Below are 18,884 nucleotides of genomic sequence, written 5' to 3' on the forward strand. Positions count from 1 at the left end.
TGTAATGGGTTTTAAAATAATTCTCAGGAGGAATCAGTAGACCTCTTGACACTGCCAAAGGGTTCCATGGGTTAAGGTTAAGACCCCTGGCCTAATTCACCCCCCTCCAAGCCTCCTGCAGAGCTCCCAATGGAGCTGACAAGGTTCATACATTCACGTAGGACCTGAGGTCCCAGAGGCAAGAACCTGGCTTATAGAGAGACAACAGAACACTGTGTTGGGCAAAATACACAGTAGGAAATGGAATGGGGAGAAGGAGAAAAAGGGAGAAGAAAGGAAATGCGTTGGGAGTGGATACAGGAAGCAGATTTTACCAAAACCCCAAGAAACCCACTCACAGCTGTGGAAAACTCAACCTTTATTATTACCTGCCTAGTGCAGGATATTAAAATTGCATTGAGCTAGATCCATATATTAGTGTAAAAATCTGTGTCTCTCCCCCCAAAAATGTACAAACCCCAAGTGATTATAGAAAAACCAATATGGCAGCTACAACAGAGATGTCCAACCCCAAGGCCACAGGCCCTTGCTCCCTCTTTTCCCCTAATCCCAGTACTTAATCCACAGAAACATACAGACTGAGAGAAGTTCTAGCTACAACACAGCAGGTGGGAAGTAGGGATGGCTGGAGGGAGGGGGGGGGGGGAGGGGACAGGAATCACCCCCAGGTCCAGTGTTTCAGAGGATAGAGGAGGGAGAAGCCAAAGCCAAGGACCATTCCAGGAGTAAGAACAAGGCAACACGGGAACATCCTCCCTTTCTTGTCCTCCTTATCCCCAGGTTATTAGCCAGTGGGGTCCAGTGTGTGACGGAAAGAGAGGCTGGGGAGGCCACAGCCTTCTCTCCAGGAACCAGTGTTGTCCAGTGGGGCCCAGGTGCTCCAATAGGCCTTATCCAGTGTCTGCCCTACATTTGCCCCCATCTTACCCCCCAGGGATGACTAGAAGAGGTCAGAGAGGATCCCATCCACAGGGCCAGCTGGGTGGGTGGCCGAGGCTTCCAGGAGGGGAGCAGGAAGGGGAAATGAGAGTGTGTCCGAGGAAGGGAAGGCATCAGCTCCCTGGCAGGCCCAGCCCACCTATGGTCACACTGCCTCTCTCTCAGAGGTGAAGGGTGGTCGGGAATGGGAATGGAGTGGGGGTGATGTTAAATCCTCTTGTTTATTGCCTCTGGCTTCACCTGAATCCTCCCTGAGGAAGGGGCAGCTGGGTGTGTGATTCACACTGTGTTGAGAGCATCTTCTGCCAGAAACCTATGTAGCTGGGAAAAGGGTGGTCGCTGCTCAGGCTCCCGGCTCCAGCACCGAAGCATCAGCTCATACAGGCCTAGTGGGCAGGCAGGGGGCCGAGACAGGTATACCTGCATTGTGGTGGGGTGGATGAAAGGCAGGGAACAAATGTTCTTTAGTCCCCAAGATGACAGGCTCTGGCCCTCCCAGACCCACAACCCTCTCCTCTGTTCTGACCTGCCGGCCCTGGTCCCGGAAGAACTCCCCTGCGTTCTCGATGACTTGCTCATCAGTGAGCTGCCCAAAGGGCTGGGCCCGGCAGAGCATCAGCACCTCCCACAGGGTCACCCCAAAGGCCCACACATCACTTGCAGTCGTGAACTTCCCCTGGTATGTGGATAAAGCAACAAAGGCAGACAAGGGCATCAGGCCACACAAACCCTCCTCCTCTCCCCACAGGGAGCCCCGTGTCCACTTAGCACTTACCCCAGCAGGACTCCCTCTTGGCTGGCCCCCTCTCCCAACAAGTCTGCTCCTCCCTCCTTCTGGCTCTGCCTTCTTTCTCAGGGTCTAGTCCTCTCTTTCGCCTCTTTCCTTTTCTACCCACCCTCCCTCCCCACCCTGCCCCCCCCCCCCCCCATTTTCTGGTCCTGATTTTCTCCCAACTCACACCTTTCTATCTCTAGCCTCCTGTCTCTCCTTACTTCTCTTGCTCTCTGCCACCTAGACTCCAGCTCTTGTACCCACTTTTGGCTCCTGGACCCTTTCCCATCATACCACTCCTCCCCACTTTCTCTGGGCCCTAGAGCCAGAAAGAACCTTGCAGAGCACTGGCCCAAACCCTCACTTTATTGAGGAGGAATCTGCAGTCCAGGGAAGGCAAGTGACTGACCAAGACCACAGAGCAGCCTGTGCTCTCCTCCCCTGGCCTCCCCATGCCCTGTCTTCCCCCACCTCCCCTCCCCTGCACCCTGCATGCCTCTCTCAGGGCCTCTCACCATGAGGATGCATTCCCAAGCCATCCACCGGATAGGCAGCACTGCCCGGCCCTGTACTCGGTAATAGTCCCCAGCGTAGAGGTTCCGGCTCATGCCAAAGTCAGCGATTTTAATGGTGAAATTTTCCCCAACCAGGCAGTTCCTTGTGGCCAGGTCCCGATGCACAAAGTTGAGGGTGGCCAGATAGCGCATGCCCGAGGCAATCTGAGCTGCCACGTGTAGCAGCATGGGGTAGCTGAGGAAGGGAACCAATAATAGAAGGTCACTGGGGCAGCCCCAGACTGATCCCCATCTCACAGATTCCCAGGAGAGGAAGGGGAGCCCACTCCCTGGGACTGGGTTACATCTATTTCTGGTGCAGAGATGGAATGCCCATGTAGAGGCCAGGGGTAGGTGCCCACTCAACATTTGTTTGGTTCATATGACCCAGGGAACTACGCTTTATTGTCTGGACTCAGGCAAGGGTGAGAACGGCGGGGGATGCCTGACAGAGCCCAAGTCCCTCACCATCTACAAGATAGTAACTTTGGCCTTTTGCTCCTCAGTCCCCAGATGAACATGGCCACATGTTCCTCATCCCAGCTCCCACCCCCCTGAACATCTACCTGCCTCCCTATCCCATGCTCCCCTCTCTCCCTCTGGTTTGGAACAAGGGGAGAGGAGACCGCCTTGGGGAGCTCTCAGGGAAGGGCCAGCCTAAGTAAGTGGGTACCTGATGGTGGGCCCCTGGGCAGCCTCCCCATCCCCGGGGGGGCCCTCAGTCGCCTTGTCCTCTAGCTGGTGGGCACTGAGGAACTGGTTGAGGTCACCATTCTCCATGTAATCAGTAATCATGCAGAGAGGGTCGTCCTGCACACACACGCCCAGGAGCCGGATGATATTTGGGTCCTTTAGCCTCGACATGATCTTCACTTCCTTCAGGAAATCGTTCCTAGAGAAGCAGGTAGATGGCAGGGACACTGAGGGGCTGACCTGCACCATCTCTCCTGCTCATGTAGACCAGCACCCTAACCCCAGCAGACAAGCTAACTCACTAGTGGCACTGAGACCTGGGCTGAGATCAGCCTAAGATGGAAACTTCTTTCCCCAGACACTCCCCCTCTGTTGGTCTCTAGATCACTCCCCACTCTTCATGGCCTCCCTTCCTTATCTCCAGACACCATGCCTGCTCCTCACCTGGCATTCTTGGTGGCATCTGGCCGTAGGATCTTGACAGCTACCAGCAAAGGGTGGCCCTTGCACACATTAATGGGGAAATCAAGACTGACCAGATCTTGAGGATTCTCTACCTCACACAGATGTACCTGGGGAAAGCTCATTTGTTAGATAGTCACACAGTTCACTGAGGTCACAGGGTCAATTGGAATAACACAGTCACAGCTGACAGATTCCAACCAAGAGGGACATATGGGCATGGCATCAGAGTCCCAGATAGTCGAGACACTACTGAGAGTTGGGCAGGGATCTTCCTTACCTCCCCAAATTGGCCCTCACCAAGCTTCTCCTTGAAGCGGAGCCGAGACCGAGGGAAATCCACTCTGGGAGGCCCATCCCCAGCAGCCCCTGGGGGCAGTGCAGGCACAGCGTAGGTGTTGCCCCCAGTGACGCCCTGCAGGGTGACAATGTCAGCCTCGGCATAATGGGGCACGCTGTTCTGGGGAGGTGGGGGAAGAAGCGGGGCACCCGGCTTCTCAGGCTCCATATAGTCCCCACTGCAGGCTGGAAAGTTGAGGGGAAAGAAGACAGGACAAGGCATCAGGAGCAGCCCCTGAGAGCCATGGCTCTCCACCGCAGGCTCCCAGAGGGCCCCTGTCTCCCTGTTGGGTGAAAGACTCAGACTACTCTCCATCTTCTTGGTATTCTACCCACCAACCTCAAACCAGAGAAGACGCTGGCATGAGATGAGAGTTAGCTGTTCCAGAGTTTAAGGCAATAGAAATGGTTGAACAAAGAATGACATAAAGTCTATTCTCTAGGGATCCCAGCACAGCCCAAGAGACCATGAGGTAACTCTTGGCTGGAAGAGGAATTCCTCTACCCACCACTGGAAGAAGGATGGTGCCAGTCATCCAGTCACCCCCTACTTTCCAAACCCTTGTTCCACTCACTGTCAGCCCCTCCTGTTCACAGCTGTTCTACCCACCTCACACCCCCTTGCTTTCAGCCTTGGCTCCTCCCTGCTGTGGTTACCCAAACCCTCCCTAACCCAACACCCCAAGCTCAAAGACAAGCAGAGACAGGGGCACACAGAAAGGAGGAGAGGAGAACAGTTCCTCACAGCCAGCACAACAAGGAAACTACAGACAAAGAAGAGGAAGCAGAGCTGTCCTCTCTTAGCTCTGGGAGGGGGGAACAATGAGAAGGCAACATCAAGAAGAGGAGGAGCAGACAGGAAGGGCAGGGTGTGAGCCTTCACCTCTGGGACTGCAGAGAGAGAACACATGGGGGGAGAGGGCAAGCACCCAGGGTGAGAGGCCCTCCTCCTGGCAGCTCTAGAGAGGGGAAACAAAGAAGGAGTTACAAGAGAACCTGGGGTCAGCATAGCAACCTCCTCTCTGGGTCTGGAGAGCAAAAAAGATGGGGTGGAAGAGGAAAAGGAGGACAGAGCTGAGAACCGTTGAGCTTTCTGCTCCTCTGCTCAAGGGAAAGGCCTTAAGAAGGAGCAAGCACAGCACAGAGCTAAAGGCATAAGAGCTTCCTCCTTGGGAGCTCAGGAGAGCAGAAGAGGCCACAGCAGGGAGAGGAGGGAGTGCAAGATGTGAGGACTTTTCCCTGCCCCAGTAGAGGTATGGGGAGCCTGGAGAAGCCCAGGGGCAGAGGGGCTTACCCTGGGTGTTGGTGGGTTTGGCCCAGGCGGGTGTGGGGGGGCCGGGGCCTCGAGGGGGACGGGCGTAAGTGGCCAGAAGGAGGCGGTAGGCTGGATTGGAGAGCAGCAACGCTGTCGGGAAAAGGAAGGGGGGGAGACACGGGGAAGGGATGAGACTCAAGGCTAGACAGACAGGGAGACCTGGAATAGGGCAAGACCAGAGCTGATGGGGATGGATGTACTGAGAGACAGGGACAGGATAAAACAAGGGTCTGGAGGGTGCTGGATAGCTGGATGAATAATGAATGAAGGAATGGATAGATCAGTGGATAGATGCATGGATGACAAACAAATAGTTGAATGGACGGATGGATAGGCAGATAAACAAATGGATGGATGAATATATATGAGTAGATGAATGGGTGGGTGATAGATGAATGGATAGATGGATGGATGCATGGAGAGATGAACAAATAGATGGATGAATATGTATGAATAGATGAATAGGTGGATGATGGATGAATGGCTGGATGGTGGATGGATGGATAGATGGATGAATAGGTGAATGGATAGATGAACATGGATTGATAATGGATGAATAGATGGATAGACAGAGGATGGATGGGTGGTTGAATGGATGATGGATGGATGAATAGATGTGTGAATATTTATTGATAGATGGATGGATGATAGACAAATGGTCAAATGGTGGATAGACAAAAAGATGGACAGATAGATGGATGGATGTATGAATTCAGATAGAAGGATGGATAATGGATGGACAGACGGACGGAATGAATGCAGTGAATCTAGGAGAAAGGAGAGGGGCCAGGAAGACATAATGAGAGGGAACAATAGAGAAGAGAGATGTGTATGGGACACTGAGACAGGATAAGGCCACTAGGGATTATGGGTAATACATAGAAAATTCTTAAGGAAGATTATATGGTAGGGACATGGAGTGACACAGAGTGTGGTGACCAGGGGCACAGAAATAAGAAAATGAGTTGAATCTGGAGAAGACAGGAAAAGGGAATGGGAACAGAGAGGAAAAGGGATACCATAAGAAAACAGGCAGAGGATGGTGGTGGGACTAGAACAAAGCAGGTCTTACCAGAGCCATTGGGAACACTGGGAGCAGAGTGGGGCGGATTCCCACGAGGCCGGGGCTCCTGGTAAGGGGGTGGTTCAAGAGGGCCTGGGCGGTTGTTGATGAGGATGGTGTCCCCAGGGACAGACAGATGAACTGTCAGCTCCTCTTCTAATACCCGGCGCTCAGCCTTGTCATGGGAATGGGAAGGTTAACTGTGGCTACTGTTTAGTGCATGATTCCAGCTCATTAAATGCCATGCCCACCTTCTCCCCTTCAGTCCTCACGACAGTCCCACAGTTGTATCTACTATTAACTCTATTTCACAGGTAAAGAAACAGAGGTTCAAGAGCATACGAGTGAGTCCCCTGATGTACCATTCTGGGATTCCAACCCAAATCTGACCAGATAATTATGGAATCATTCAACCTTCATGCATATCACCACCACTGATTCTTGCCAAGAAGGCATGGGCTCAGAGTGTGCCAGGTTTCTTCCTCTAGCTCCTCCCTGCCTCTCTAGCTCCACTCTCCACCTTTCCCATCCAGCTTCTACCCCAGAAGGTGGACCAGTGTGGACTGTATCAACAGGCTTGGTTTGGGTTGGCCCAAGAGGAATTTGTTGGGCAGGCGGGAAGTGAGGTCAGGGTGATTATGCTCCCAGCCTCTCCCTGAGAGGTGTACTTAGGCTAGCTGTGTCCCTGAAGCAAAGTCCACTGCCCCTCTCAAGGAACCCTTTCCCCAGACTCACTCCTCCAGTTTCCAGCAACTGCCCTCCTCTCATCTTCCAGGCCTATGGGCGGTAACAGATCTGTGGAAATTGCACTACTCCTTCTAATTTTCATACATCTGCCCACTCCTCTATAACCTATCTCTTTACTAAGCCCACCTCTAATTATTCTAATTAGACAATGTTCTGTGGTCCCTGCAGGACCCAAACTAATCAGGATTCCCCACACACATTGGCCTCAGCCTGGCCTCACTCTCCACACCCACACCCTGTCTGTCCTCTCCAGGCTATACCCCCCAACACCTCCTACCCACACCCACCCACCCTGTAGCTTGGGCCCTGCCCTTGTTCTGCCCACCTTGCTGAGGAGTCTGCGCCAGTGCAGCCGCCACAGCATGAGGGCAATGATGAGCAGCAGCAGCAAGATGATGGCCACCAAACAGCCAATGAGGATGGCAGTCGGGCTCCCCTCAGCCTTGGCCACAGGTTGCTGGCCCCTGGGCTCCAGCTCTGGCAGAGACAGAGAATCAGAAGCACTGGAGAGTCAGAACCACTTCCTACCCAAGTTGGGGGCGGGGCATGGAGGGATAGTAGCCCAGAATACACTTGTCCAGGAGGAGGCCCCAGGGCTGCTCACCCAAGCTACTGAAGTTTGTGGGAGGTGGGCCAGGTGGCCACCAGGGAGCTGGTGGGAAGGTGCCCCCCAAAGTTGGAGAGGAGTCATTCACAACATCTGCAAAGAAGGAAGAGAAGAAAGGAAGGAGTCAGATAGGGAAGACGGACCAAAGAAAAGCTACTTGCATGAGACCTACGGAATTCTACTTCCAGGAGCAGGGCTGACACTGGGTATATGTACCAACCAGTCAGAATGGGAGGGGCCTGGCTGTTGTGGATGTCAACTTTTTAGGTGCTGGATTATGGGGAGAGGCAGGACTCCCAGAGAGAGGCCCAAGTGGGGAGCTGGGTATAAGGAAGCCTGGAGAAGAGGTTATTTCTTAACCAGCACAGAGTACTTCAGTATTTTTACAGCCAACACTGTCCTACTTGCTCAATATCAGTCATGAGTGAAGGGCTCATAAAGTAAAAGACAGAGATGGGGGGAAGGGGTAGGGAGGTGTTCAAATTATTTGGAGCATCCCTGCTTGCAAAGTCTCATGAGTGCTACATAAACATGGTGCCAGGAGTGGATACTTTGGTGCCAGGAGTGGGTACTGCGGGTTGGCGATCCCAGAGGTTGAGGATTGGGCATAGACCAGGGGCTTACCGGAGATGAAGGAGATTTCGCTGAAGAGTAACCAAGGCCCAGCAAAGAGGAAGCGGCACTGCAGAAAGCGGCCCACGCGGCCGCCCAGGGGCACTGACACAGCCCGGGCTCTGGGGTCCCCCAGGCTGCCCCCCAGGGCGTGGCGCACAGGCTCCCCCTCCCAGGCCATGGCAGGGCCCCGCTTGAAGCGACATTCCACCCCACCAGGCAGGCGGGCTCCCAGGGTGTGCATGTTGTTACAGTGGACCTGGGGGGAAGGGAGGAGGGACACAGGGTCAAAGCCAAGAGAGCCTGGGCAAGCACCCCAGGGGCAACCACCCTGGTCTCATAACCTTGCCTAAGAGCTGCACGCACTTACCTGCATGGCCTGGAAAGCCCTCAGTCGGTCAAACTCAAACTCCATCTCCACGTAGCCGCCTGGGAAGCTGTGGTTGCTCCATCCCACATAATCATAGCCTGGCCAGACCCGCAGCTCCTGGCTCTTCCTAAAGTCATCCAGCCCCACCACACCATCTGCCAGCTGACCCAGACCTCCATACAGCAACCTGGAGAGCAGGGGAGCCAAGGAAGAGGAGGGTGGGAGAGAAGAGAGTGCCACCCATTTAAGTGCTCTGCAACCCCAACCCCAGCCAGTCTGGACCAGCCCCTACCTCCTGCCCCAACTTCCTTCCTGTGGTTCTCTCTTTTCCAACCCCAGGATTGTCAAGGTACTTTGCAGCTACAAGCTGCAGGAAGGCACCATCTCTCGGAGGCACCATTCAACCTACGTTGTGTGAATTTACTGTGACAGTTTCCAACAGATGTGTATTAGCAAAGGGTTGCCTTTTTCTAATTCCCACAAAGAGTCACATGAGCTAGTAGTTGCCTTGCTACCCTCAATCCTGATCCTGTGTCCCCAAGGCCCCACCTAACCCTTTCCCCACTTCTTCCATCTCACTGCCCAGACTCCTTAACACATCCACTGCATCCTCCCTCCAGCGCATAGGCTCATGCCCCGCAGGGCCTGCCTCATTTACCCGCCAACAGCGTGTGTGGTATGTCCATCGTAGGTGGAGTCATTGAGGTGCACTGCCTCAGATAAGTACATCGTCTGCCCCACAGGGGCTGTGTAAGACAGGAGTCCATCTGGGGCAGGATAGGAGAAGAGGTGTTAGAGGCAGGAAGCCTCCCGCCACCTCCCCTGCGTCATTTCCCTTCTTGTGTCCTTCCACAGGCCCACCAGCATGGAGGAGGCAATGTTGGCCAGGCCCTTCCTCACTCAGAGTGACAGCTTCCCAACAAGAGAAAGAGGATCCTGGATGCCCTTCTCCCCAGGCCTCACTCCCCAGGCCCCAGGCCAGGAAACAAATTCTTGGGGGTCTGAATGACTCACCCTTCCAGAGGCAGCCATAGAGCTCCACCCGCAGACAGACACTCATGACCCGGTCAGCTCGGGGGTAGAAGCGAACCAGTCGGGCCACCATGGGGGGTCCAAGGTCCTTCAGTACCACTCCCCCAGGGTCCTCATTACCTAAAATCACCTGTTGCCCAGGAAACAGCGTGCATGAGTGGGAAAGGCTACAGGTTGGATCTAACTTCCCAGTCACCAGCTGTTCCCTGGCCCAGCACACAGTGGCCAGAGAGATTCATGAAGGGTGGTGTTAAGCATACAGGGATATGGGGTACAGCCAGGCATGTGTAAAACAAGGGGCCGCAGCAAAGATCTCTGACACATCTCTCAGCCTGACAGTCTGTCCTCTACCACCAGTGTCAGCCTCGACTCTTTGTCTGTCTCCATTTGTCTCTAAGCCACCCATCCCGCTGTGCACAGATTCTATCCAGTCCCTCACAGCTCTGCACCCCTGCTTTGGCTCCCCCCACCTTTACCCCATTCTCTCTGTTCACTCAGCAGGCACTGGTTGAGTGCCTACTCTGTGCCAGCTATGCAAGTTCTCAGTGGTAAACATCCGTCCCTCCCCTCTCCCCTTGCAGTACTGAGATTCCAGTAGGAAAAACAGCTGTGAAGAACAAGAGGCAGGGTGTGGAGCTGGAGTAGGGGGAGGTGGGCTCTCTGAGGAGGTGATATTTAGAGGAGAACTGAGTGGAAGGAGAACCTGAGGATCTGGGGGAGAAGCTTTCCAGGCACAGAGAACAGCATGCAAAAATGTCCTGAGGCTGTGGGACAAACCCTTGCTTGTTCCAGAAACAGCAAGAAAACCAGTGGGCCCAGGTGGAACAAGAATAGGAAAGAGAAGTAAGGGATACAGGCAAGAGCCAGGGCAAGCTAAGCTTCTGCACCCAGGACGGAGCTCAGCTTTTGTTCTGGCAGAGCAGAAAGCCAGTGGAGGGCTATAAGCCAAGTGCACCTCATCTGATTTGCATTTTCTCAGGTAGAGTGTCTGTAGCCACTAGGTGGAGATATGATCTCAGGTGGAAACAGAGAGGAGCCAGGAAAACAGTTCCGGAGACCAGTGTGTTCATCTAAGCTGGGGATGGTGTGAGCAGGGCCTAGGGTGGTAGAGGTAGAGGCGGTGACAAGTGGTTGGATTTAGGAAATATCATGGAGGTAGAACAGACTGGCCTTGCTGGTGCTTTGGAACTAGCAGGTGAGAGACCAGAGAAATGAGCGGTATCTTAGCTTATGGCCTGAGCAACTGGCCTGAGCTAGGAGAGGAGCAGTTGTGGAGTGGGAATGGGATTCGAGTTCAACTAGGGAAATTTATGGTAGGTTTGAGAACCCATTAGACATCCAGGTGGAAAGGCCTAGAAGGTAGTCAGGTTTGCAACACTAGATGCAGCTCAAGGGAAAGTCTTGGGCCAGAGAGGGTATAAATTGGGAGAGTCGTCAGTGGACAGGTGGCATTTAAAGTGGGGAAGAGAGGAGAACCAGCCTTTCCTGGGGGCTGCCCCTGCCAGCCTTACCTCCTGACCCCAGCGATCCCTCCAGTCCATCCAGCGGTGGCCATCTCGGGAGTAACGTAGCCGGTAGCTGGGGGAGAACTCTTTGCCCAGGCCTCCAGCATGCCGCCCCTGGGTGCCCACCAAAGCTACCAGGTGCAGCCTCCGCAGATCCACCTGTAGGTACTCCTCTTCCTTTGGAAAGACAGGCCCTGCAGGACACCATGCCCCATCCCCGTCGCTGCTCTCCAGCCTGGGACGGGGCAACAGATCACAAGGAACATCTGGTCTGTCTCTGTCTCTTGTATTTATAGCTCCCCCAGCATTGGGGGTGGGGAAGTTCATTGGCATTTGCCCTACCAGAAGCCTCTTGGCATGGGCAGAGGAGTTGGAAGGGCAAGTAGAGGCCCCAGAAAGTTCCTCCAGAGCAGTCCCAGGGGTGCCAGGTACCTGCTGTGGCGAGCAGCAGTAGAGTCTGACCAGGAGCTGGAGGCAGAGATGTCCCCATCTGGAATGGTCCTGTCTTGCATGCCCAGGGCATAGCGGCACTTGGCTGGGTGAACACAGGCACACGGAGGGTCAAGGTCCCTGAACTCTGTCTCCCAAAGCCCCATCCTCAGGGACCCAGGAGCCAATCTCCTTACCAGGATCAAAATGTCCTTTCATGTCAGCATCTCCAGTTGCCACTAAGAGCAGCGACAGCAACAGTAGGGATGAGAGGGCCCCTGGCCCCATAGCTCCTGACTCCTCAGGCCTAAGGGGGTGGAGGCAGCATCTCTGCAGGGGACAAAACAAGTGGTAAGTAGTAGGGTAAGTTAAAGGGCAATCAAGGAGACTGAGTCACAACAGACAGAGTCACAACAGCCAACAACAGACAGAATGGGCTGCTTTGGGAATAATAGGAGGAAAGTGACAAAGCAGTCATTGTTTAAGAGCATCAGCTATATTTTTAGAATGCTTCCCATGTGCCAAACACTGGCCTAAACTCTGGTCTCCTCTCCACCTAGGAGCTCAGAATTCTAAGAGAAGTGGGGGACCCCAATGCCTTCCAATCTCACTGTCTTCTGTAGCCGCACTAAGCCCAGTGTAATCCCTGGACCAGCATCTTAGGAGACAGGCAGAATCTCACCCCTACCCTAGATCTGCTGAATCAGAATATGCATTTTGGAGAAAGGGGAACCCTCTTACATTGTTGGTAGGAAGGCAAACTGGCAGAATTTAGGAAACAAAATAGATGAACATATGGGAAGTGGAAAAAAGAGGGAGGGAAGCAAACCAAAAGAGACTTTAACGGTAGAAAACAAACTGAGGGTTGATGGAGGGAGATGGGGGGTGGGGGAGGGATGGGCAGGATGGGTGATGGACATTAAGGGAGGGCACTTTAATGATGAGCACCGGGTGCTATATGTAAGTGATGAATCACTAAATTTTACTCGTGAAACCAAAATTACACTATGTGTTAACTATAACTAGAATTTAAATAAAAAATTGGAGGAAAGAAAAAGAATCTTCATTTTAATATAATCCCCAGGTGATCTGTGCCCATCAAAGTTTGAGAATCCCTGCTCTTCTTCACCAGGGCCCAGGTGGCAAGCGTGGCCTAAAACCATTCCAATTGGCATCTCCTTGTGAATCCAGGTATGTACCCTCCCCAGCCCCAGCTGCAGGAAAAACTGTTCTGACCTCTCCTCTTCCTGGAGGACTGCCCTGAGTTCTCCAGGTCCTGGAATCCCGAGACCCCTAGTGCCATATCTGCCATCAGTTCCAAAGCATCCCATTCCAGCTCTCCCTGCTCTGTCTTCCCTTCCTAAGACCCAGACATCCTGTCCCCCAAGGTCGCACTTTCTGAAGGTGGCTGCTTCTGAAGGAAAAGCCCAGAGCTAGGAAAGGCCTGCGTTGCCTTGGAGATGAGGGCGGGTCTAAAGACAGGGAAGCCAGGTCACCCCAGGAGGTAGGAAGAGTGGGGGGACACTCCCCCATCCCTTTGTCCTCCTCCAGCTGCTCCCATAATGCTCTTGGGCAGGAATGTAAGAGGCAGCTGAGACCCCACAGCTCTGAAGCAGCAGCTGAGGGGGCTGACTGAGTTGCGGGGGGCACCCAGGCATCAAAGAAGAGCTAGAGCCAGAGGAATCACACCTGGTCCCTTGGAGGTCCAGGAGCCACGTTCAGGGGAGCAGGCTACAAGGTCCCAGGCGGCTGGCCTGGAATTCCTGGGTGCCGCTCTCCACCCCCACCTCTCTCGGGAACAGCGGGGCCCTTGTTCCCGTGGGTAACCTTCATGCCTATCCCAGATGAGTCATCAGAGCCAGACGGAGCTAGAGGAGCCCCGGGCAAAGATACAAAGACAGGCAGAGGATAGGAGGCAGGGGGAGACGGGGCGAGAAACACAAAGCAAGAGGTAAATAGAGCGGGCTCAGAAGCACAGGGCACAGAGCCAAGCAGAGAAACACACAGATGTCTGAGGCAATCCAACCCCTCCAACACTCCAATCACCTCATTTCTCTCCACTGGGTTCAGACTCATGAAGAACAGGCCCAGAAGACTTACCCCTAACCTCACCCCACCCCACCCCATTTCAACCAATTACAAAGCAGAGACCTGGACATTGCTGCAGGTCCTTCCCTCTCTTCTCTCACCCCCACCCTCCACCACAGACAACACCCACACAGCTCTGTATACCCACCCCCTCCCAAACACACAGACCTCAGACATGCCAGCTTACAGAGCTTACTGACAGAGCCCCGTAAACACTGGGGTTAGATGTAGCATACACACCCACACCCACACCCACACCCACACCCCCCTCTGTAACAGACAACTCTTCACATACTTTCAGAGACACTCACATGTGACATCCACATAAATCTGTTACACACATGGACTCCCAGCGGGGGCAAATGCAGATGCTCACACACACATCAACTCCATCCACACGTTGGCCTTCTTTAAAGTCCAATCCCATCACTTAATTAATAGCCATCTTCAGGGCGCCTGGGTTGACTCAGTCAGTTACGCATCCAACTCTTGATTTTGACTCAGGTCATGATCTCACAGTTCATGAGTTCAAGTCCTGCATGGGGCTCTGTGCTGACAGCGCAGAGCCTGCCTGGGATTCTCTCTCCCTCTGCCCCTCTCCTGCTCTCTCTCGCTCTCAAAATAAATAAACTATCAAAAATGTTTGTAAAACAAACAAACAAACAAACAAAACATAGCCATCCTGAGACACCTGTGAGCATAATATGACAGACACCACACGAGCCTACCATCAGAGGACAGTGTGAGACACACACACTCAAGGTCTCAGGCACAGCATCCCAAGAGCACTGGGGCCCACCCCTTAATACACACCATGACCAAGCCAGAGGGAAGTCAAGGCGGTGGGGAACAGAAGGAAATGGGAATAAGGAGGCACTGCTCCATTTTCCCATACTCTCAGCTTTCACCTGGGTCCACTGTAGCACTCAACTCCGGATGCACTTAAGTGCCTGCGGCAAGAGGCAGTCTCAGCACCAGACACTGACTGGGGATAGCGGTGGTGGTGTTGGAAAGGAAGGTCCAGCCAGCAGGGGACCTGTGCGATGAAGGCTGGGTGAAGTCTGACCCGGAGGGGGTGCGAAGGGGTGCGGAAGGGAGTGGGGGATGGGACACTGAGGATGGTGCTCACCGGGCAGTGACACATTCTCACGACAGAACCAAATGACCATCCAGAGGCTGTCACTGGCAGGTTAGGGTGTCAGGGCCTCTCTCTGCTGGGCCGGGGGCAGGCTGCCCAACTGGGAGCTGAGTGGAGGCGTAGCAGTTAGCAGATGCTCACAGGGACTGGCCTGGTGGGAGGGCAGGCCCACTTCTCCAGAGGGCCGAGGAGATGATTCAGTGAGACCACACACGAGCACCTGTCTTCCTGTGGGTCAGTTCCTTCACACTGAGTAAAAGGGGTCCTTCCTCAAGGCTGGAACACACTTTCGCGGAGATCAGGGGGTTTCCCCCATATTCAGACAGTAAGCCAGAGCGCTGGGGGGGGGGGGGGGGGGAAGGGGGGGAGGGCAGCAGGGTCACGCCTGGCGGGGCTGGACAACCAAGAACAGCGCCGCCAGGCCCTCACCCGGCCGCCGCGCCTCCCCCGGAGCCCCAGGCCTCTGCCTCCGCCCCTCCGTCCCGCAGAGGTCCTCCGGCCGCGCCCCCTACCTCTCATCGCTCTTCCCGGAAGACCCCTGCGTGCGACCCCGGAGCGGGGCCTCCTCGGCTGCTGGGCGAGGGGCGGGGGAGGCGCAGGGAGCCAGGAGCCGGGAGCGGGGAGGCGCCGGCGAGGCTCGGGTGTCGGGAGGCGGCTCCCGCGCGCAGCTGTCGGGGGCCTGTTCCGGGGAGAGGAGCCAGGGCTGGGGCGGCTCGGGCCCAGGCGCCGCCTCCCCCTAGCCCGGCTCCCCCTCCCGCCCGCCCGGGTCGCCGCCCTTCCCCCTCCAAGGACCGCGTCGTACCCGCCGCTCCCACGCCCGGCACCGCCCTCCCGGCCGCGCGCTCCCCTAGGCTGCCACGCCCACCCCGCATTCCCCTTTGCGTCCCGGCCTCCCCCAGGTAACCACCCAGCTGTCCCCTCCACGCGGCGTGCCCAGCCCCCTCCGCCTACCCGCGCGGCCCAACCCCCGCGGTCCCCACTAAAGGGAACAGTCGAAGCTGAGGCCCTGCTTGGGGCCTCCCACAAATCCAGGCCCCAGGAGGGGATGGTCCCCTCCCTACTCCCCCTTTCTGGGCTCAGTTCCTGGAGAGGGAGGTGAAGGGGGCAGCCCCAGGGCACAGGGAAGGAGCAGGTTCCCACAGGCCGGGTGCCCAACCCAGCAGCAGGAGTTTGGATGGAGGAAGGGGGCAGACTCACCTGTCCAACCAGGCCCCCAAGACCCACATTTTTCACACCACCAACTTTTGCTTCTCTCTGGCACTCTCCTGCCTCCTGTCCTGTACACCCCAACCCAGATTTTCCCAGAGCCTGATGGCCCCCCACTTTCTCCTCGCCCCATTCTCTACTTCCACCCACCCACCCCCCCCACCCCCCCCCCACCCCCCCCCCCGCCTCAGTCCTCTCAAGGACCCTGGGGCCCAGACTCCCAGACACCGGTTCTTTTGGGCTTCCTGCTCAAGACCCGGGAATCCTCAGGGCAAGCCTTCCTCAGGCCCAGTCAGCTCTGGCCCTGGCGGGGTTGAGGCTCTGACCACTGGCAGGGATAGGCCTGTACAAGGCGAGGGGCTTGAGGCGGATAGAGGCAAAGAGAAAATCGGACACAGCCCAGAAGGACCAGGACCAGGACCAGGAGTCCCAGGGAAGATGAATGCAAGGAGGCGGGGTGAGGTGGGCAGGACAGAGGAGCTCTGGTGAGAGGCCTCAGGACACCGCTTCTCCACACCTGCCAGCCACCTATCAATGTCACCGGCTCAGAAAGATCTCTAAGTCCATTGCAGATCTCGGCCTCACTGCACCTCACAGCAGATATCAGCTCGCACCCTACGTGCAGTCCCAGACAACAGTCCCAAGAAAGAAACACGAAGTCCTAACCAGATAAGTACACAAAAGTACTACCAGGAAGAAGTTGGCCCTCGGGAGAGGCTAAGGCACATATGGGCAAGAGCTCCAAACCCCCAGAACACACTAATCCAAGGACGCCCGACTGCTAAGACACTAATAGACAGCCCCATGGTCACTCGGAGAATTGCCTCTTCCCACCGTCCCGTCCGACCAAATCCCCAGGGGTCCCCAAGAGCACGTACCCCTCTGGAGACAGCCGCCGGGGTGTCTGGGCCTCGGGGAGGCTGAGCTGGGGGTGGAGCCGGGCCGGGGGCGGGGCCTAGGTTTCCCCAGTAACCTCACCTGGGCCGACTCTCGGCTCCTCCTTCCAGGGACTGTGCTCGGAGGAAGCCCCGGGCTGGCAAGCGGGGCTGGGCCGCAGCCAGACGCCTCAGGGAAGGAGGAGCGGCAGCCCCTCACACCCCGCTGGGACATTCCACACCCCAGACCCACACTCCCGGCCAGGTGACGTGGCGGGGCCAGACCGAGGGGTCCCCTGGGGAGAATGACGAAACCATAGAATCCTGAAACTCTTGCCTCCTGGTCTCTCCCAAGAGAAATTCCTGGTCAGTGATGCCCACCTCGCCCCAGCCCAAAGCTGGAGGAGTGGGAGGGATGCAGGGCTGGGGCCCAGCGGAGTCAAGTGACAGCGGAAAGGGGGCTGGAGCCGGCTGGAATGCGGGGCTCTGAGCCGAGATTCCCAGGGGCCAGAGAGGGAAATCCCAGCCATCCAGGGGCCCCCAGAACAGTGCCAAAGACTGAGTCCACACAGCCTTGCATGGCCCTGGAGCCCATCCCACATCTGCTGCATCACTCCCAACTCCAGAGAACCCCATGTCTTCCTGAGCCCCCAAAGGAACCTCCACTCCTTCCACATCCATGCCCTCCTATCCAGGATTCCCTCCCCTTTAGGCCAAAGGCTTCCAGCTACCCAGGAAGGAGAGGAGGGAAACAGCTCAAAAAACGTGAGGAGAGGCACGTAGGAGAGAGAAGCAGCTTCAGGCCACCGCAGGGAAGCCCACCAGGACCGTGAGAGGGAGGATGGACCAGAAGGTCCCACACACACTAGCTGCATTCCCCTTCCCAGGAGATGCAGCTGCCTCTGGAGCAAGTAGGCCGGGTCAGCAGCTGGGAAGACTGAGAACTGACGGGCACAGGGGCGCAAGGCTGCAACCACGAGCCAGGCCTTGATATCCCCAAGTAGAAATGGGAAACTGAGGCCCAGAAGTGGAAGGAATGGAGAGAGATGACATAGTATGGGGAGAAAAACAAGGCAGTTCAGTTGTGGGTGGCCTGGGGGGTGGGGAAAGATGGGATGGTGGGGATGGAACTCCAAGGACCAGGGGAACCATGAATCAGAGAAGACATGGGGGCAGGGGGATGAGGGCACACACAGCACAAGGGGGTAAGTTTGCTGGAAAGAGCAACAAACTGGAGTGGAGACAGGGAGTCATTGGGGGCACTCAGAAAGGAGGGCAGGAAAGTGTGGAGCCCTAAGAGGTGGGCAGACCAGAAACAAGGGCAAAGGAGAAAAATAAAGGGGTTGGAGTGAAACCAAGAGATGGAGAAGAGGAGGGAGACTGAGGCCTAAGGTTTGAAATGAAGGGACAGAGGGAGATGACAAGTGTAAGCAGCTAGGAAAGGAAGGGGCAATGGAGAGACAGACCAGGGGAGACAGAGGCCTAATGTCTGAGTCAAACCTGTTTCTGGGTGACAGGACACAGAGACCCCAGACCTCCCCCTGGGGACATCCTAATCCCTCAGCCCATTTGAGGCACCACCACAGTCCCCAATGGCACTCCCCATCCTTCCCCTCCTCCTGCAGTGGCCAGGCTGCCTCCCTCCCACACCAACAGCCAAGAGCAGTCCCTCCCCGTGAGGGATGGGCGCAGCTCCAGTCCTCACTGCTGCCGTCCCAGTTTAGCTCTGGCTTCTGCCCTCTCACCTCCAGCTCAGGGTTCTCCTGGGCCCCAGTCCCCCCGTCTCAGGCCTTTGGGGTTCCAGGTCTGGGACTGCCAAGGACGCCTGGCTTTGTCCGCCCATCCGGGGGTTGGGAGCAGCTGCCCTAGCCAGCTGCGGCCGGCTTCGACGTGACCATGGCAACCCAGCCCCACTCCCCTCCCCCAAGCCACTGCCGCAGTCCCGCAGAGAGGGAGGGAGCTGCCAGACCAAAAGAAAGGAAGGGAGGGGGCAAAGGGCTTCAAAACTGAACCAAAGGGAGACCACAGACAAAGAGACCCCAGACAAAGGGAGATGAAGGAGGCAGCGTAAGGGGAAAGCAGCATTGGCTAGCTGTGGCTGAGGGCTTACTTAAGCAGGGGATGTCTGGTCCTGCCGG

At 55.9% G+C, this 18,884-nt stretch overlaps 1 protein-coding gene across 5 annotated transcripts; it reads right to left on the minus strand.

Moving 5' to 3' along the window:
• Positions 1-341: 341 nt before the first annotated feature.
• Positions 342-18,614, minus strand: DDR1 (discoidin domain receptor tyrosine kinase 1). Of its 5 annotated transcripts, none has more exons than XM_053905288.1 (18): positions 18,492-18,614; positions 11,637-11,769; positions 11,443-11,545; positions 11,017-11,245; positions 9,488-9,635; positions 9,132-9,240; positions 8,474-8,660; positions 8,116-8,362; positions 7,489-7,584; positions 7,210-7,361; positions 6,147-6,312; positions 5,054-5,164; positions 3,701-3,945; positions 3,403-3,530; positions 2,939-3,157; positions 2,227-2,461; positions 1,466-1,615; positions 342-1,359 (listed from the first exon to the last, which is right to left on the minus strand). In XM_053905288.1, the coding sequence occupies exons 2-18, from the start codon at positions 11,725-11,727 to the stop codon at positions 1,219-1,221; spliced, it is 2,757 nt and encodes a 918-aa protein (XP_053761263.1). In that variant the 5' UTR covers positions 11,728-11,769; positions 18,492-18,614; the 3' UTR covers positions 342-1,218. The 5 variants fall into 5 exon arrangements, with proteins under 5 accessions (XP_053761263.1, XP_053761264.1, XP_053761262.1 ...); XM_053905289.1 differs by lacking the exon at positions 18,492-18,614 and adding an exon at positions 16,750-16,864; XM_053905287.1 differs by lacking the exon at positions 18,492-18,614 and adding an exon at positions 15,178-15,381.
• Positions 18,615-18,884: the final 270 nt, after the last annotated feature.

Source organism: Panthera pardus, unplaced genomic scaffold (genome assembly GCF_024362965.1).
Source record: "Panthera pardus isolate Hobbes unplaced genomic scaffold, ASM2436296v1 HiC_scaffold_17, whole genome shotgun sequence".
Lineage (NCBI taxonomy): Eukaryota > Metazoa > Chordata > Mammalia > Carnivora > Felidae > Panthera > Panthera pardus.

Excerpts from the sequence above, each read along its gene's own strand:
- DDR1 (XM_053905288.1), bottom strand. The coding sequence starts at position 11,727 with ATGGGGCCAGGGGCCCTCTCATCCCTACTGTTGCTGTCGCTGCTCTTA. Across the intron at positions 7,362-7,488 it reads CACAAACTTCAGTAGCTTGG|AGCTGGAGCCCAGGGGCCAG; the intron begins GTGAGCAGCCCT and ends TGTCTCTGCCAG. Across the intron at positions 5,165-6,146 it reads CAGTGTTCCCAATGGCTCTG|CGTTGCTGCTCTCCAATCCA; the intron begins GTAAGACCTGCT and ends TTTTCCCGACAG.